Below are 16,588 nucleotides of genomic sequence, written 5' to 3'. Positions count from 1 at the left end.
TAGACTGTCTATGGATTAACACAGCACGGATGAACGCTGCGCCAGTCGCCAGATATTGCCCGTGCGGGCAAATGTCTACTCCCCCCCTCCCCTCTCGCTCCGGTGGTTAAATTTACGTGCGAGGACTTAAAACTTGCGTGTGTGAAATAGTATAAACTGCTCGTGAGCATGTTTAACTCGCTCGCCCTTTTTGACATAAATATGACGCCATAGCTAGACACTCTGAGGAGAGCGCAGAGGGACGCTGCGCTCGGTGTGTGTGAGCTAAAGACACACAAAATAGAGGAGACTTTTAGCTTTAAGGATAAACACAGGGCTTTATCATTTCTGAATTTCTCCCTCTACTTAACGCTGTAGAATAGGCGTGACAGTGCGCTGTCCTATATACGCCTGCGCTTCCACTGTTTCTGTCTGTCACGTGTGCACGGGCTGGTTAGCATGCGTTTATACTATCAGTAATGTCCTTTAATTTAAATGATTAAGCCACAGTGTGTCATTACTAAGACTGTGCGTCAATCAGACGTATCACTGAACAGGAAATATGGATCAGTATTGACAATTAGCAGGTTTAAAACATGATCAAAACTCGTTGCGCGCACGAACCCATCTAATAAGGCAGAGAGAAGGAGAGAGGAGGTCAGGTAAACAATGTGAAGCAACAGCTGAACTGACCGGTCACTGATTGTATGTTTTTGTTAGATATTTTATATTTCTTCCAGGCAGAAGCTGCAGTAAACTTCTCTGATCCTCTGATTTTATTTATCAAAAATATAAGCAGAGAGAAATAAACAAAATGTCGATCCTTCTGAACTTAACCCAGAAATCACATTAGCCTACATATCACTTATTCATATATCTTTATAGATAATTTGTTATAATAGATAGTTAAAAAATAATATAATAGCAAACTTAAACACAACACCAGCATTATTAAGGGATTAAGGGTAAATGAAATAAAGGGTGTGACAGTTTTCTGGTGGAAATTAGTTTCAGTTAAAATCAGAGATGATTATGAAGGTCACATGACATCTTTAAGTGGACAATAAGTCAGTTGTTAGGGGCATAAAATTAAACATTCATTGAAGAAAGACTAAAAAAGCTTTTTGATGTTAATAACAGCTTTTTAGGCACAACAAGTGTCATTAAAACCTTTATCAGGTCAGCCCAGGAAACCATTCAAAATTAAAGCATGAACTTATGAAAAGAAAAACATTTTCAGTAGATTTAGCCTCTTAATTCCACTCTCAAAGTTCACTAAATTAATGTAATTACCTTTAAAATGTACAAAATTTTCTCCCGGGGGAGCATGCCCCCAGACCCCCCTAGAAAGGTCGGGGTACGCATGATCATAATGGTACCACCACTGCCTCAATATGAGCCAGGAAAAACCCTGTAGTGCCCTTATAACTTTGGCTATAGCTATTTACAACAAATTTCTTGTAATTCAGAAACAAATCAAACATGTTTTTCCTTCTAAATTAGCAACAAGTACTCAACGGCTGGCTGGTGGCTTACCTGAGTTTCATTTAACTGCGTCAAAATAGAGAGGGTGTAAAATGTGCAAAAGTGTGAAAGCATTGCTTCTGTGCATGAAACATTTTTTTTCTTGTTTATTTCACTTATTTCAGACTTTTGCAATGTATTTATTACAAAAACTTACACAGGGATAGGGATGTTTTAGGAAGGATGTTTTAGTTTTACACTATAATCTTCATCAGGGACTACGAAACTAAAGAAACCACATCAAGAAACAAAAAGAAACCAGATAAAATGGCAGCTTTGACTGTAGGGTATCCAGACAAAAAAAAAAAAAAAAGAAAAATCTGTAAATCAGCATTTTTGAGAAGCTGGAAACATAACCGAAACTGTAAAATGCTCTTAGTCTATAAGCTTTGAAAAGGACAATAAAACTACATTTTTTATCATTTACACTTTATTGTAACTGATCAAAGACAATTAAAGGATCAGTCTCAATTAAATTTGGCAGCTGAAAAAAGTGACTTCTTAAAGGGCATGGCAGCATTTCAGCAGCAGAGCAGTAAAAATACCAGAGTTTAATGAAGAGTACATCTGTGAAAAATTCAGCTAATTGGACGTGCTGAAACTTAAGTCAGTCAGGATTGTAATTTTTTTACTTTGCTTTTAAGCTCTTTAAGTAGAGTGAGCAACAAAGGGAGCAGTCTGCAGATCTGACCGACTGAAACACACTCCCACTTACTGTGGCATCCCTGTGATCTGTCCCGTCACATCCCACACACAGCTGATCACACAGATACTGACACACACGCATGCGCTCATACACGCACTAACACAGAGTTGGCCGCCGTCTCTATTGTGTGTTTGCAGATAACAGGGCAGGAAGACCCATTGTTGGGAAAAATCCTTCTTTTGTCTGCGGGGTTAATGGGTGCAAAGCAAGGAGAAAAAACTCCAAAGACTGTCTTCAAATTAAGATATTTCAAGAATCCTAATTTTTCATTTGATTATTGAAGATCATGTTAAAAGCTGTAATTTGCTCTAGGATTTATCTCAGGAGAGTGTAATGTAAAAACAGGATTTTTTGAGTAACTGCATTGTAAGTAATAGTTTTAGCTAATAGACAGCATCAGAAAGTTCACATTACTCACGTGTGTTTGTAAAGAGTGCTCAAACAAAAGTGCCAAGATCAGAAATCTCCCTGATTTTTGAAAAGGATCTTTATAATCTTAACAGATTTTATACGATAACAGATTCAACAGTTTGGTTCCTGTAGTTTGAGGGCAAAAATGGTAGTCCACACATGAATAGATTACACTTCTGAACAACCAGGTCCCTGGAAAACTTACACAAGATAGATAGGGATGCCCATCTATTTTAACTATATAAGGCTGACCTACTGAGCTAGTTTCATAAACATCTGTGTTGTCTTAGTGATCTGAGCAATACTTAGCTTTTTAGAGGGCATTTTAAAGGTGGCTTTAGGTCTAAATTGGTTAAATAAAGGCTAGATGATCATAAAATCAAAGAATGGACACCAAGAAGATGGCAGGTAAGGCGTATAATCTGCCACTCTAGAAATCTAGTGACAGGGTTTTTTTTTTTTGTTTTTTTGTAAATTCTATGTTATATACTATATTAACCTTTTGTTGTTTGCACTCACAACAAAAAATGTCTGTAAGCTGCCTGTTGTTAGGAGTATATGGATTATAATTTGCAAGATATATTGTTGGTTATTTTAAACTATTCCCTTCTCCTGTATATCCATTCATGATTGCATCAATGACTAGTCAAAGTCGAGTCAGCTTTAAACATATGAAAGTTGACTTTAAAAATTCTCAAGTTATGCAAACCCTAGTTTAACTGGCTCATTAATCTTACGCCAGCTCTTTCCATACACAAATCTGATCGTTTAATCATTTAACCACACACATTCCATGTAGTGAGTAAGAATGAAAACAAATGTGCTTATACTCTTGGGTTGGAAGGTTTTAAACTATATTTACCGAAACTCAAATAAAGGAAAAAAAAATGAAGTAAAAGGAGTGAAAAAAGTGTTAAGACTGGCTGCAAGTTGCTGTGCAGTGCAAGCTTGAGGTGAGTAAAAATTGATTTGCTTTTGCTTTTTTGCTTCTTTCATTCAGTTTTCTTGTCAATTTGCTATTGTTGCATTCAACGTGACAAGTCACAAAGAGCGTGCCTAACATGAGATCAGATAATCACTAATAAACATGACAGCCTTACTTGCCACATATATGTTTTAATCAATTTTATATTTATTTTCTAGAGACACAAAAAGTTGTTTCTCAATTGGATGTGCTAACTGTTGAGGAGACAAGCCTGGGTTATACTTCAACAGATGCTCTATGAAAAGAAAACCTAGAGAGGAACAATACAGTAGCATCAAACAGACTTCTCATAATGACATTTTGCATTAACCTGATCAAGTTAAGACTGCCTTTTAACTAAAATCTCTCCCCAAGAATACTGACTGACAGCTGACAGTGATCCTGATTACACTGTAACTAAAGTGAACTAGCAAATTTTACCTTATTAACACTGAGCTACACTTTAAGAACATGCATGCATAAAAATGCATCAAACCATCTGTATGCAGACGTTCATCCTGGCAGTTAGTGTAAGGAAAAGGATCTCCATTTCTGTCTATATACCTGTATGTAAAAAATATACCTAAGTTAAGTTTTACCTCAGACCTCTCTGGTGGGTATATACGAGTCCAAAGTGACAAAAGCTTATACTTTAAATCAATATCTCTGTTTTTCTGCGATATCAGGCAATGAAAGATATGTTGTTTTAAAGAGAAGGAGAATAAAATGCCTGGTTCTGCAGCCCCACCAAGTATTCGGTTAGTAACTGCTACTGTTCTAAGCCTTTTTCCCTCCAGATCTCCATGCAGTGACTGTAAGCTATGAGAAGGGCCCAGAATCTGCCTGATTATCTTGTGTGTACCCCGCTTTAGTGATGTAACTGGGGTTAAATCTGAGAGGTGCAATGGGGGCACAGGCTGAGTGAAGTCACAGAGCGTTGACTTTGAACTCTCTCAGACGTAAGTGGAGAAGTGGAGCCTGACAAATGTGAGATGATATCGCTCACTGAACCACGCCAGCTCTGGTTAGGTGTGCAGGAGAGTGATGTGTGCAGCTGTTTGTAATCTGTTATATGCAGCAGATCCTCCACAAGCTTAACAAAATAACATGATGTTAGCGCTGTAGACTGACCCACAACTGTGCTCCTAAAAGCTTCTTAACACAACATGCTGTCTGACTGCACACACATAAACACAGATAGAAAACATCCTGTGCAGCAAAACCTTCATCCAGCTGAAGCTACAGAAGAGTCTGTTTCTTTTAAGTCCTTTGAATTCAACAGTCACTTTGAAATCTTAATAAACAGTGGTCTACAAAGATCTTTTATATAACTGTTAATCTGAGTGCTTCATATTGAGTTGTCTACCTTGTACGTTCTGGTTTCCGATGGTCCACGGTTCATCTGAGTCAAAATGTGTGTCACCTCCCATTCCAGGTCCAGGAAAGTAAGCGTGAGCTAGAAAGCCCCCCTCCCCATCAAAAGGCGAGCTGTCTCCATGGAAACCAGAGGCAAAGAAGATCATGATATCGGGCTCCTTGCGGCGTCCATATTTGATCTCCTGGTATGGGATTTCATCAAAGGTCAATGGGGTCACACTCTCCCAGACTTTAAAGGCCCGACGGATGGCCTCATATGAGTTATACTCTCCGATCTTTGGAGTGTAGTTCTGGATGCTGTGGGAACACAGAGGAAAAATCATGGTTTGAGGTACATGGTTTATTTTGAATTTGGATGATTTAAATTTTCAATTGCAATGAATCTAGGAATTTCTGTTGTTTATTGCAATAAATCTCCCCTTTTGTTGCAATTCTAAATTCCATTCATTGTCATTCGAAACAGTTTTTGTTTCCTCATCGTTCTAAATACACTCATAACCTAAGGGTAAATCACTTCATCTTTTGATATCTGGTTTTATTATGAAAGAAAATACAGAACTTTAGGTAGCTTGAAGTTGATGATATAAACTTAACCACAGAAAAAGGAACTTGTCATGGATTAAAAAATAAGAATAAGGATACAGTCAAAGGATAAATGTTTCATATCCAAAAATGCAGATAACTTTTTGACTAGTCCCCTGAGTCATCTTGAAGTTTTCTGACACCCCTCAACTCTCTGTGACACAGTAGAACCAGTATCATTTTTTCAACCATTCAGTGGAGATCAGCCAATGTCACAGGAAGTGACATCACAGCACCCTGCCAATCAGTAGTGTCTCAAACTTCCTGTTTCCTCCTTCCATTATAGGTGAAAAGTATTGCTAAATGTCAAGATAGGTTTTGTTTGTGTAGCAATTACTGAAATTTTAACATGAAAAACTTAGTCATAAATCATATCCCATGTAAAAATGGTGCCTATATTAAAACACAAATAACAAAAGTGATCCAGTGGCACATTTTATTAATTTGTATAAACTTTTTAGGTATAATAGGGGTTATCTTTGGTCAGTGTTATAACCTCTTCACAGTTTTTTATACCTGTGTTGTTTCAATATCTTCAATATCAATTCAATATCTGTGATATTTTGTAGCTTCGGTGATGCAATAATGAGCAAAAAAAAAGGGTATTAACAGTGAAATATATGTGATTTTAGTCAGATTTCAAACAGTACAACAGTTTTATTATACCAAAATTAAGTACAAAGATTTCTTTTTCACTGTAAACCCCATTACTGCTAAAATTCACGTAGTAATTAAATAGCTATAATTTTTTTTAGGCTTCCTGTTGGAATTTCAAGATGACACTGGTGGTACAACCACTATTTATGCAGTGCTTTGAATCCAGTCAGGGCTTTCCTCCATAAGAGGTCAGAATCTAACTCTACTGTCTCTGACCCTGTCAGGAGACACTGCAGCCAGCTCAGGTGACCTGTCCCTGCTCCGAGGCCTGTATCCAGTTTGATCAAAAAATCAGCATGTTGATTCCTCTGAAGTGTCATTATGAACCTCTAAAATAATAATGTGTATATAACAAATATTTTTGTTTGAATTACTTTTAATGTGTAAGTTAATACTCATTTGACTTTATATTTATTTATTTTTCCATTATCAACATTTCTAGATGCATACACTTTATCGAATTGACCTTGATTTCCATCATAATAATGAAAAATAAATAAATACATATGTGAGAAAAGTTACAAAGTCTTGGCATGTTCACAAATTAGGTTCTAGGGTTTAAATATCAGATTTCAAAGGATTTTAACAAGTGCCCTTTAAGGGGGAAAAATTAAAGCTCAAAAATGGACCTAAATTGATCTTGATTGACACATTAAAACTGACACATTATAGTATGTGGTTAAATCATATTATTTCAATGACTGACAGTATCCATAATTATAATCTTTAAGGAAAAACTTCAGATCTTTGTAGTTATTTTTGACTAAAAGCCATGACAAGCAAAAGAGAAAGCACTGTCTCTATTGTAAGAATTCTCTGGCAATATTTTTGCAGTAGTTTGCTTGCAAATTTTGTAAGTCAAAACAAGAATTACCCAATATTGGTTCCCTAGGACTTTTTTTTGTCATCATAATATATAAACAAATACTGGTTTCATTCAGTTTTACTATCATCATGTCAAAGTTTAAAATTCTGGTATTAGGACAACCCTATTTAGAAGTCATCAAAAAAATGAAGAAGACTAAAGTAAGTCGGTTGCCTTCTTTAACAAAACAACACCACAAGTTTTATTTTCTACACAAACCTGTAAGTTAGGTGGCTTTTGTTCCACTTGTGTCCGGTGAGTGCGTAGCGTTTCCGCCTCACATTGGTTTTGATCTGCCCTCCAAACTTGTCAGGCACTCCGCACCGAGGTCTCTTCATTGCACTAAAGGAGTTTAGAGAAGACAGGAACAAGAAAAAGTTATGGTTAGGTTTTTGTGTTTAAAGAAAGGAGCAGCCAAGAGAGGAAATGAAAGGGGAGGAGGATGCTAAACCCTATCTTTTTCCACTGTCTGAGTATCTTCTTGCAACCTTTTAGCCGCCTTGTCTAGCCAAAATACTGGGGCGTTCATGTGTCTTTGTCAACAATGGCAACTGAGAAAAGGAAGAAACGACTAAGGGCCTGCTTCACAAAGGATTGTGTGGCTTTTGCACCCACTAAAACTGTGCAAATGAGTAAAAAAGACACCAACTAATTTACAGTACAAATACAGAATTAAATACACTCTTATCTGTGCTGCAGAGCAAAAATGTCTCTGTGCTCCAATACTGTTGCGTGTATTTTAATCATCTATTATGCAGCATTTGGGAAGAAATAAGCCCATTTGTTTGTGAATTGGCTTCATTGCAAGGGAAAAAAGTCTGATTCACAAGTGAAGGCACTAACAGCCAAAAATAACTGTCTGCTTACTGTCAGTGTTTATTGGAGATGTAAAGTGTAAACTTCCAGTGAACAGGGAAATAATTCCACATATGTATGACATTAAATAGAGAATCTGTAAATAAAGTCTGTAAACATGCTTAAATATTACTGTCATTAATTTATGGGTTTATTAAGTCCATGGTGGGCAGCTTTCCAAACACTTCATCCTCATGTGTTGAGACGATACAGAGCTGTTATGCTCAACAAGTACGCAAGTGTTGTTTTTATCTCCAAGTTGTCCTTATTGCTCCATTCAAGAGGCAAACGAGGACAGCTGATCATCTTTATGTAGATAAAATTGAGCCCCATAAGTATTACAGTGCAGCTTTCTGTGGCAAACAGAGATGCAGATGCTTTTCTCAACATTCACATACAAACCAGGAGCAAACTTTATAATACGGTTTGCTCTTCTCAGTGTGGTTGTACTAGTGAGTATAGTAAGTTGAAAACTTGTTAAACACAAATTTTAATTGTGTGAAGTCATCAAGTCTTAAGCCATGAAAACACTCAGAAAACCCTAAAAATCAAGCTCCTTTTATTTAAAAGGGACATATTTTACCCTTTTAAGACAAGTTTATATTGTTCTCAGAGGTCCCCAAAACATGCCTGTGAACTTTGTTGCTGAAAAAACACTCCAGTGTTGGATTTTTGCATGTCTAAAAACCCCTCTTTTTCAGCCCTTCTCAGAACGAGCCGTTTCTGTGTCTGTGGCTTTAAATAGTTATTAGCTGTCTGACTCCGCCCCTGACCACACCCCTCTCAGGAAATGGATGCAGCACTCGTGATATTACAGCCTTTTTTTCCAAAGTTTAGACTGGGATTTGAACCATTAATCACCCAGACCATAGTCAGCAGGGTAACCCACTGAGCTATCCAGCATCTCAGCTGGTTGCTGAGAGGATCAGTAGAGGAGGGTGAAACTTTCCTCCAAGTGGAGGAGGACCAGCCAAACCTGGGGGCGGGTGCTTAGGCCCCTGGTGAGGTCACTAGATGTAAAATCTTAGAACAACTTGTTTCAGCACACATTTTCTGAAAGGTGGAGAAAGAGAGGGGGAGAGGGAATGGATTTTTCTGATATTTGAGGGGATTGTGGACAGGCCAGGGACACATATTTTTGTCAGAAAAACCTGAAAAAGTGATATTTGCATAATATGTTCCCTTTAATACGAAATCATCATGATGTGAAAATGATTGGCTAACTTAGCATTGCTAGCAACGCCATCTTTCAGTCATCTTTGCAGGTTCACACCTACATCCCTCTGCTGAATATCATCACCTAATGCTTCTATTAAATGTGAGTGTTACCTGTCAAAGCCTTTGTGCTAAACCATGCTGCTCCTCCAGAGATGCCATCATCAATCGGTACTACCAGTGCTATCAGTTTAACATTGTTTACATCAGGTTTAGGAGTATTAAAGCAGCATGGCAGGAGACTTTTAATGGACCTTTGTGATGGGCATTAAAAAGCTGCCAAAACAGTCACTTGTAAAATATCTGCAAGAAAGGATTTTTGCAACACCATTATCATCAGTTTAAATGTATGAACTGCACTGTAGAGAACACACCAGGCATAACTGATGCAACAATTAGCATGCCTTAGTGACATGTGACAGACAGCAGCTCAGTCTGAGTACAGTTATCAATGTGTTTCCCTCTATTACAAGAGAAAAAAAGAAAAAAAAATCCATGATTATAACTTTAGGCCATTTGGTCCAGCCCTACTGGAGCTACAGTGGCTACTGGTTGCGAGTGGCTGTGTTAGAGTTTAGGGCATCTGACTGGGACTGTGAGCCTTAATTGATTAAAAAAAAAAATTAAGAACTACAGTTAACCAACTAGTAATCCTGGTGCCGACTGTCAAGAGATCAGGCAAATAATTATTCTGCCAGCTAATCATACAAATCCATGCTGTGTGCCTGAACATTATCAGCTCTTTATTAGCAGCCAGAATCTAGTCTTAGAGGATCAGACGCTGAAGATTTGAAGATATGTCCTGTTTACAAAATTACAACACAAAGAATCCAACGGTAAAACTTGAGCCTTGCAAAGCTTAAAAATGCCTTTCGTATATGAATTTCAAGAGCTAAAACTTGTTTCAGTAAAGAGCTCAGGGGGCTTAGTGTAAGCGAAGAAACCCATCATCTGCCCTGCTGACCTGATGGTCTGAGCGTCCATCTGTCCCGTGACCTCCAGGCCATAGAAACGTTGCATGTCGCTGATGGCGTTTGACAGAATCTGAGCCGATCTCATGGTCGACATCTGTCTGCTGGCCTGTGGCAGGTAACCATACATCCTCAGCCATGACTGCAGACACACAGGGAGGAAAAACATAGAAGAAACTGTAAAAAATGAAGAGCCATCATGTATTTGTGAGGACTAACTTGAGTAAAAGCTTGTTAATTTTACTTCACTGAAGCTGACAGCAGCAAAAACATTTACCCTTTGGACACAAAATAAACTCTCCATTAACTTTTAATCCTTGACGGACTGCTCTACATTAACATCAAGTAACTTCTCAAGACTTTTTACATTAAATAGAAGTGAGCTTTTTAAACATAGGTTATTAAACTCCATTTTTATGAGCTTATAAGCAATTTGTGCCATATACAGCTCAGAGAAACAAACAGACTAATAAGATGAGATATTGTTGGACTCAGTGTCTTCTAAAGTTTCTGTAAATTAAGATTTTTTAAGTGGTAAAATTACTCATATTGCTTCAAATTCAATCACAATGACGTATCAAATGGAAGAGCTAAAGAGCCTGTTCTTGATTTTGTAGGTGATAAGGTTCAATAAAGTATTCTTTTTCCCCTTGGGTGCATGAAATGTTTGGTAAATGAGGCTGGGAATGTTGGTTTTAAGCTTGGAGAAGAGCGCTGCAAGGCTTTTAGTATCTCTCCGGGTTCATGAGCTTGTAACTGGGAGGGCAGGGGGCGGGGGGCGATGACAGACTTGAGGGAGAAAACGTGATACTTGACCCAATCACAGATGACGCACGGTCTATCCCACCTGTTATGTGGAAATCTGATATCTCTCTCACACATACACACTCACATGTTGGATCGTCCGAGATACCAGATACGCCCACACACACTTTTCCCTTGGTGGTGTGGGGAATGTGAAAGGGTGTGTGCTCATTCATTTGAGAGCGTCTGTTTGAGCAGGTTTCATGTCTACACCCATCTTTCACAATGCAGAGCACTACTGTACAATCTCTATTTACTTTCCCATTCCTGTAAAGCCATAAAAGACAAACTCACCTCTCTTAGCCTCCCTTTTACGGACCCATTTATTGTAATTATGATAAAAGAGAGCTGTTTTCACATACATGTACTTCCTGATGTTTTTCTTAGAGAAGCTGCTACCCTCCACTCAGACAAAGGGTTCATTTGCAGTGTTTTTTTTTACTTAAAAACAAAATGTCCCTGCAATCCAATAAAAATAAATTAAAAAGCTCCTAAACACTTTTCTTACTCTATTCTTACCTCCTAGCAACAACTTATCAGTTTAGGTATAAACAGAAAGGCATGCACTGTGTGGACAAAAGTATTTGGCCACACCTGTTCTTTTTTATTTACACATTTCAATCAGACCCCTTGCCACAGGTGTATTTATTCAAGCACCTCACGATGCAGTCTACATTTGCAAACATTTGTGGTACAAATGGGTCGTTCTGAAGAGCTCAATGACATCAAATGTGGTACTGTGATGGATGGTTTGTGACCCTAACCCTAACTCTAACCCAACTGACAGTGATATTATTAGAGAGTGGAAGCGTTTAGGAACAACAGCAACTCAGCCATGAAGCAGCAGACACATAAAATCACAGAGCTGGAATGAATGCTAAGACTAATGGTGCATAGAAGTCACCAACGCTCTGCTGATTTCATAGCTGAAGAGATCTGAACTTCCACTGGCATTAATGTAATCACAAAAACTGTGCAGAGTGAGTTTCCATAGCCGAGCATCTGCATGCAAGTCTCACATCACCAAATCTAAAGCCAAGCGTCAGATTGTGTGGAGCGGTATAAAGCATGCTGGACTTTGGAGCGGTGGAAATGTGTTCTCTGTTTGGCAGTCAGATTGGTGAGTCTTAACCTTGCACAGCAGACGGATTCGCCAGTTTCCATGTTTCTCACTGGCGAATCCATCTTGCAAAGCTACCATCTGAACCATGTGGGCCTGGTCAGAAAGTGACAAGACCAATCAGCATTGAGGGGCAGTACTTTCGGGCGCGGTGGAGTCGTGACATATGCAAGCAGTGACAAGAGGCCCGTGCAATTATGGCGGAAGAGAATAGCGTGGATGCCGCTAAAGCGCCAGTTTTATCAGAACTTGACGACATTTCTTTGTTAAAGGAAGAACAAAGAAAATCATTGAGTTGTTCTCTTTTCAAAAATGACAAAAGTCATGTACTGAGATGTCTACAGTCACCATGGTTTGTGTTATGCAGCTCTCTATGGAGTTTACTCCTCATGAGCGGCACACCTCGGTTTGACAAGGTGACGTCACGTTTTGTTGCTCTGACTGGCCCGTAAAGATGTGACAGAACATTTATCCAATCACCCTCAAAGGCTCTTCCCTTTCCCAAATGTCATCTATGGGAGGTTTAGCAGATGGATGTGTGAAACACATCCATCTGGTGTGTCAGATTAGGTGAGTCTGGGTTTGACGCATGTTCCCTGCCTGATTAAATTGTGCCAGCTGTGAGGTTTGTTGAAGGAGTGATAATGGTATGGGGCTGTTTTCATGGTTTGGACTAGGCCCCTTATCTCCAGTGAAAAACAATCTTAATGCATCAGCATACCAAGGCATTTTGGACAATGCTATGCTTCCAACTTTGTGGGAACAGTTTGGGGAATGTCCTTTTCTATTCCAACATGACTGTGCCCCAGTGCACAAAGCAAAGACTATAAAGACATGGTTTGATGAGTTTGGTGTGGAAGAACTTGACTGGCCCACACAGAGGACTGACCTCAACCCCATTGAGCACCTTGGGATGAACTGGAATGGAGATAGTGAGCCAGGCTTTCTCATCAAGCATTATTCTACAGAATGAATGGGTACGAATTCCCACAGAAACTCTCCAAAATCTTGTAGAAAGCCCTTCAAGATGAGATGAGGATGTGAAAGCTGTGAAAGGGGGGCCAACTCCATGTGAAAGTGCATGTACTCACATGGTTTAAGGGTCAGGCATCTAAATTCTTTTGTTCTTATAGTGTATAATGATCTCTTGATCTATCCTTACAGGAAAGAGTAGTTTTAGTTTTAATAAATGAAAGGGAAAAAAAAATCATTGACGCTGTTGAGAGGCTAAATGTGCCAACAAGAAAGGCAGACAAATTCAACATGTTAGTAATCTATTAAATCAAAACACTACTCAATCTTATTCATAATATCCTAATGCATTTTAAATTCAACCCGAGTTCCTGGCCTTGAAAATTCATCGTTAAAGGATGAAGTCATGAAATAATGTATCCTATCTTTGACATTCAGTCATCATCAGTTTTCTGATTAAACTTTGTGGAGTGGACTCATTTTACTTGATCAATCAATCACTGCCAATATCCGTCTGAGTCAGGCAGAAAAGGACAGAAACTCATTCTTGTGATCAATGACACAAGCAGATTAAAAATGCCATCTTTAGAGCCTTTGTTAACATAGCAACTCCTCTTTTTCCTAAAGGTTAAACTGACTTTTACATTGCAAGTGTACTGATCTCTCTGCAGTAAAGGAAGAATAGCAGTTAATTTTAATCATGACTAAATAGCATTCTTGTTGCTCTGTTTTGAGATTAAAGATTATATTCCTAATTTTCTTACTCTTTAAATCAATGAAGTCAATACAGAGCATTTTTTCATAGTCAAACATTTATACTGGAACTAAAATGAACTCAAAGGCTGTGAGGCAAAATCGTATAAACCCTGCCCCTGATGCCTCATGTCTTTATAGCGTGACCACGGGCCGTCAGGAGGTCAGAAGTGATAACTCCAAGTGTTTGAGCCCTGAGGGTTTGGAGCTCACAGCCTGAGGAGCTGAAAGCTTCAAAATGTGTTTCATCTTCATGTCAAATCAACCCACACATTTTTAAAGACAGTGTGTAATGAGGTGAGCCCTATAGAGTCCAACTATAGACTATTGAGTTGCTTTATATTCTCACTTTCAGATTTTTAATCCATGCCTTTTGTAAATGTTAAATATACACAAATTTTATGATATTAAAACCTAATCAAGTAATAATGAGAATCAAATAATACTGATAACTAAAAGAATTCCTTGGCAGCCAATATCAGGACTAAACTTCCTGTTTTGAACTGCTGCATATAGTGTGAATGGGGGTGGGATTGTGCTTTAAGAACCCAGGTGGGTCAGTGAGGCCTTATTTGGCCCTGCCCAAAAAACCCTTGACCTGTAAGTGAAGAATTACCATGCAATTTTGTTCAGTTTAGTTCTTACTTTTCCCATTTACAGTTATTATTATTGTGTTAAGAGCCAAAATTTAATTTGCTTCACGGGGACTTTGAGTGTTGTTTCCTCTTTGGAAAAAGGAAAGGAAAAGTCAATCAGCAACTCTGTTTTGGATTTCATTGGTGGAAATTATGTATTATCTGCCAGTACAGCAGTTGTTGTATTGAGCGGCTGCTGCTGTCATATTTGACCGTCTGTTAGGGGCTGGTTTGGGTCAAAACATCACTGCAGATTGTCCTGAAAAAAAACAAGGCCTTTAAATAAAAAATGAATCATGATTAATAATTGAGAGATCAAAACTGATCAAAACATGACAGTGCCCCAGTGCACAAAGCAAAGACTATAAAGACATGGTTTGATGAGTTCAGTGTGGAAGAACTTGACTGAACCACACTGACAACTTAATATTCATCAAAATAATCCTGATTTTCATTATGACCAAAAATGTGATGCCTTACTTCAGTTTTAGATTTCTCAATTGGGATATCTTCCTCATCATTAACAGGGGCTGAACTTCCTATGGAGTCATCCTTGCACATATTTATGATTTTCATAAACAAATAATTTCACATTCAAAATATGGCTAACAATAGCACTGCTAGCCTTCAATCCTCATTGCACATGAATGTTCAAATTTCTATGCTGATATCATCACTAAATGCTTCGCCTATACGTGAGGAATCAGTTCATCTTGACCCCACTGTTACAGCTTTTTGTATTCTAACAGCTTGAACAACAGTTTAAAGCCAGTTTTAGTCCAGTAGTTGCTTATTTAAGCCCATGATGATTTAAAGAATAAATCTCAGACCTTAAGAGAAGTCAGAGCAGCAGTGAGCAGCAGCAATGTAGTAAATCAGCTCCCTACACTTGCAGGTATCTCTGCTAAATAAAAATCTAAATCAATGATAAACATGCTATTTCTGCAAAGTCCTTCAAAATAGTCTCAGTAGGAAAGAAACTTAAATGTACCCCTGTAGTTACAAAAAAGTTAACATAGAGAGCCTCATAAAAACATTGTTTTAATCTCATGCTCAGATGAGTTCAGTATGCCATCATAGTTCTGCTTTTTTAGGGAAAGGGGGTTATAACACCTTGAAATGCATTTAACCCTTAAATTTTGTAATACCATGACACCATTAGCACAAAAAGCAAAAATAATACCTCAATATAAATTTGAGGCCACATTGACAAGCTCTAGATGGACATGGCATTGTTGAGACAACACATAGTTTGTTATGTTACAACTATTGCAGCCAAAATGCTATCTGTTAGTAATCTGACACGCCAGATGGATTCGTTTCACACATCCATCCGGAAAACCTCTCAAATAAAGCGTCTGGGAGAGGCAGAGGCTTTGAAAAAAACTTGAAGCGTGATTGGATGAACGTTCTGTGTGTCACATCTTTACAGGCCAATCAGAGCAACAAAACATGTGAGGTAGCCGCTATCGAGAGGTAAATCCATACAGAACTGCGTAACGTGAACCATGGTGACTGTGGAGATGTCAGTACACGACTTTTGTCCTTTATGAAAAGAGAACGACTCAATGCTTTTCTTTGTTCTTCTTTAACAAAGAAATGCCGTCAAGTTCTGATAAAACTGGTGCTTCAGCAGCTTCCACGCTAATGTCTTCCACATTGCACCGGCCTCTTGTTGCTGCTTGCTCATGTCACGACTCTGCCGCGGCTGGAAGTACTGCCCATCGACACTAATTGGTCCTGTTACTTTCTAACTGGGCCCAAACGGTTCAGTCTGGAGCTTTGCAAGATGGATTCACCAGTGAGAAACACGGAAACGGGTGTATCCATCTTCTTTGTTAGGTTAATATGTTAGACTGTAGTGTTTATGATGTGTATTTGTAGCAATAGTCTTTTTAAGTCTGTTTGTCTTTATTTGGATTTAAAGCACATGTGTAGCGAGGGGTTGCAGTTTATGGACTTCACTCCAGGAATGATCCAACATTTTTTTAATCATAACTTTGCTTGAAATTTATTCATAATATGCACATAATGCATCCAGCTTTTTATTCTCTCGCTGTGTTTATTTTGTCTACATGCTGTTTACCTTTTATTCAAAAAGGTTTCAAGGTTTGATTTAATTTGATCATGGGTGATTCTCTTCCATTTCAACATTTGTTATTCTTTTGTTTTCTCTATCCTCTTTGTGCCTGCTGAAC

The 16,588-nt window shown here is 38.3% G+C and overlaps 1 protein-coding gene across 1 annotated transcript in view; it reads right to left on the bottom strand.

The window, feature by feature from the left end:
• The window catches only part of mmp15b (matrix metallopeptidase 15b), a 78,759-nt gene that overhangs the window by 42,313 nt on the left and 19,858 nt on the right, over positions 1–16,588 (bottom strand). The window contains exons 2-4 of the mRNA XM_041784492.1: positions 10,100–10,248; positions 7,285–7,407; positions 4,951–5,258 (exon numbers count right to left, since the gene is read on the bottom strand). Of these exons, the coding sequence (XP_041640426.1) occupies positions 4,951–5,258; positions 7,285–7,407; positions 10,100–10,248 (580 nt within the window). The remainder of the gene's footprint in view (positions 1–4,950; positions 5,259–7,284; positions 7,408–10,099; positions 10,249–16,588) is intronic.

The sequence above is a fragment of the Cheilinus undulatus genome, linkage group 1 (genome assembly GCF_018320785.1).
Source record: "Cheilinus undulatus linkage group 1, ASM1832078v1, whole genome shotgun sequence".
NCBI classification, from domain to species: Eukaryota; Metazoa; Chordata; class Actinopteri; order Labriformes; family Labridae; genus Cheilinus; species Cheilinus undulatus.
The sequence above is the reverse complement of the archived record's forward strand: the minus strand, read 5'-3'. Positions and strand labels throughout refer to the sequence as shown.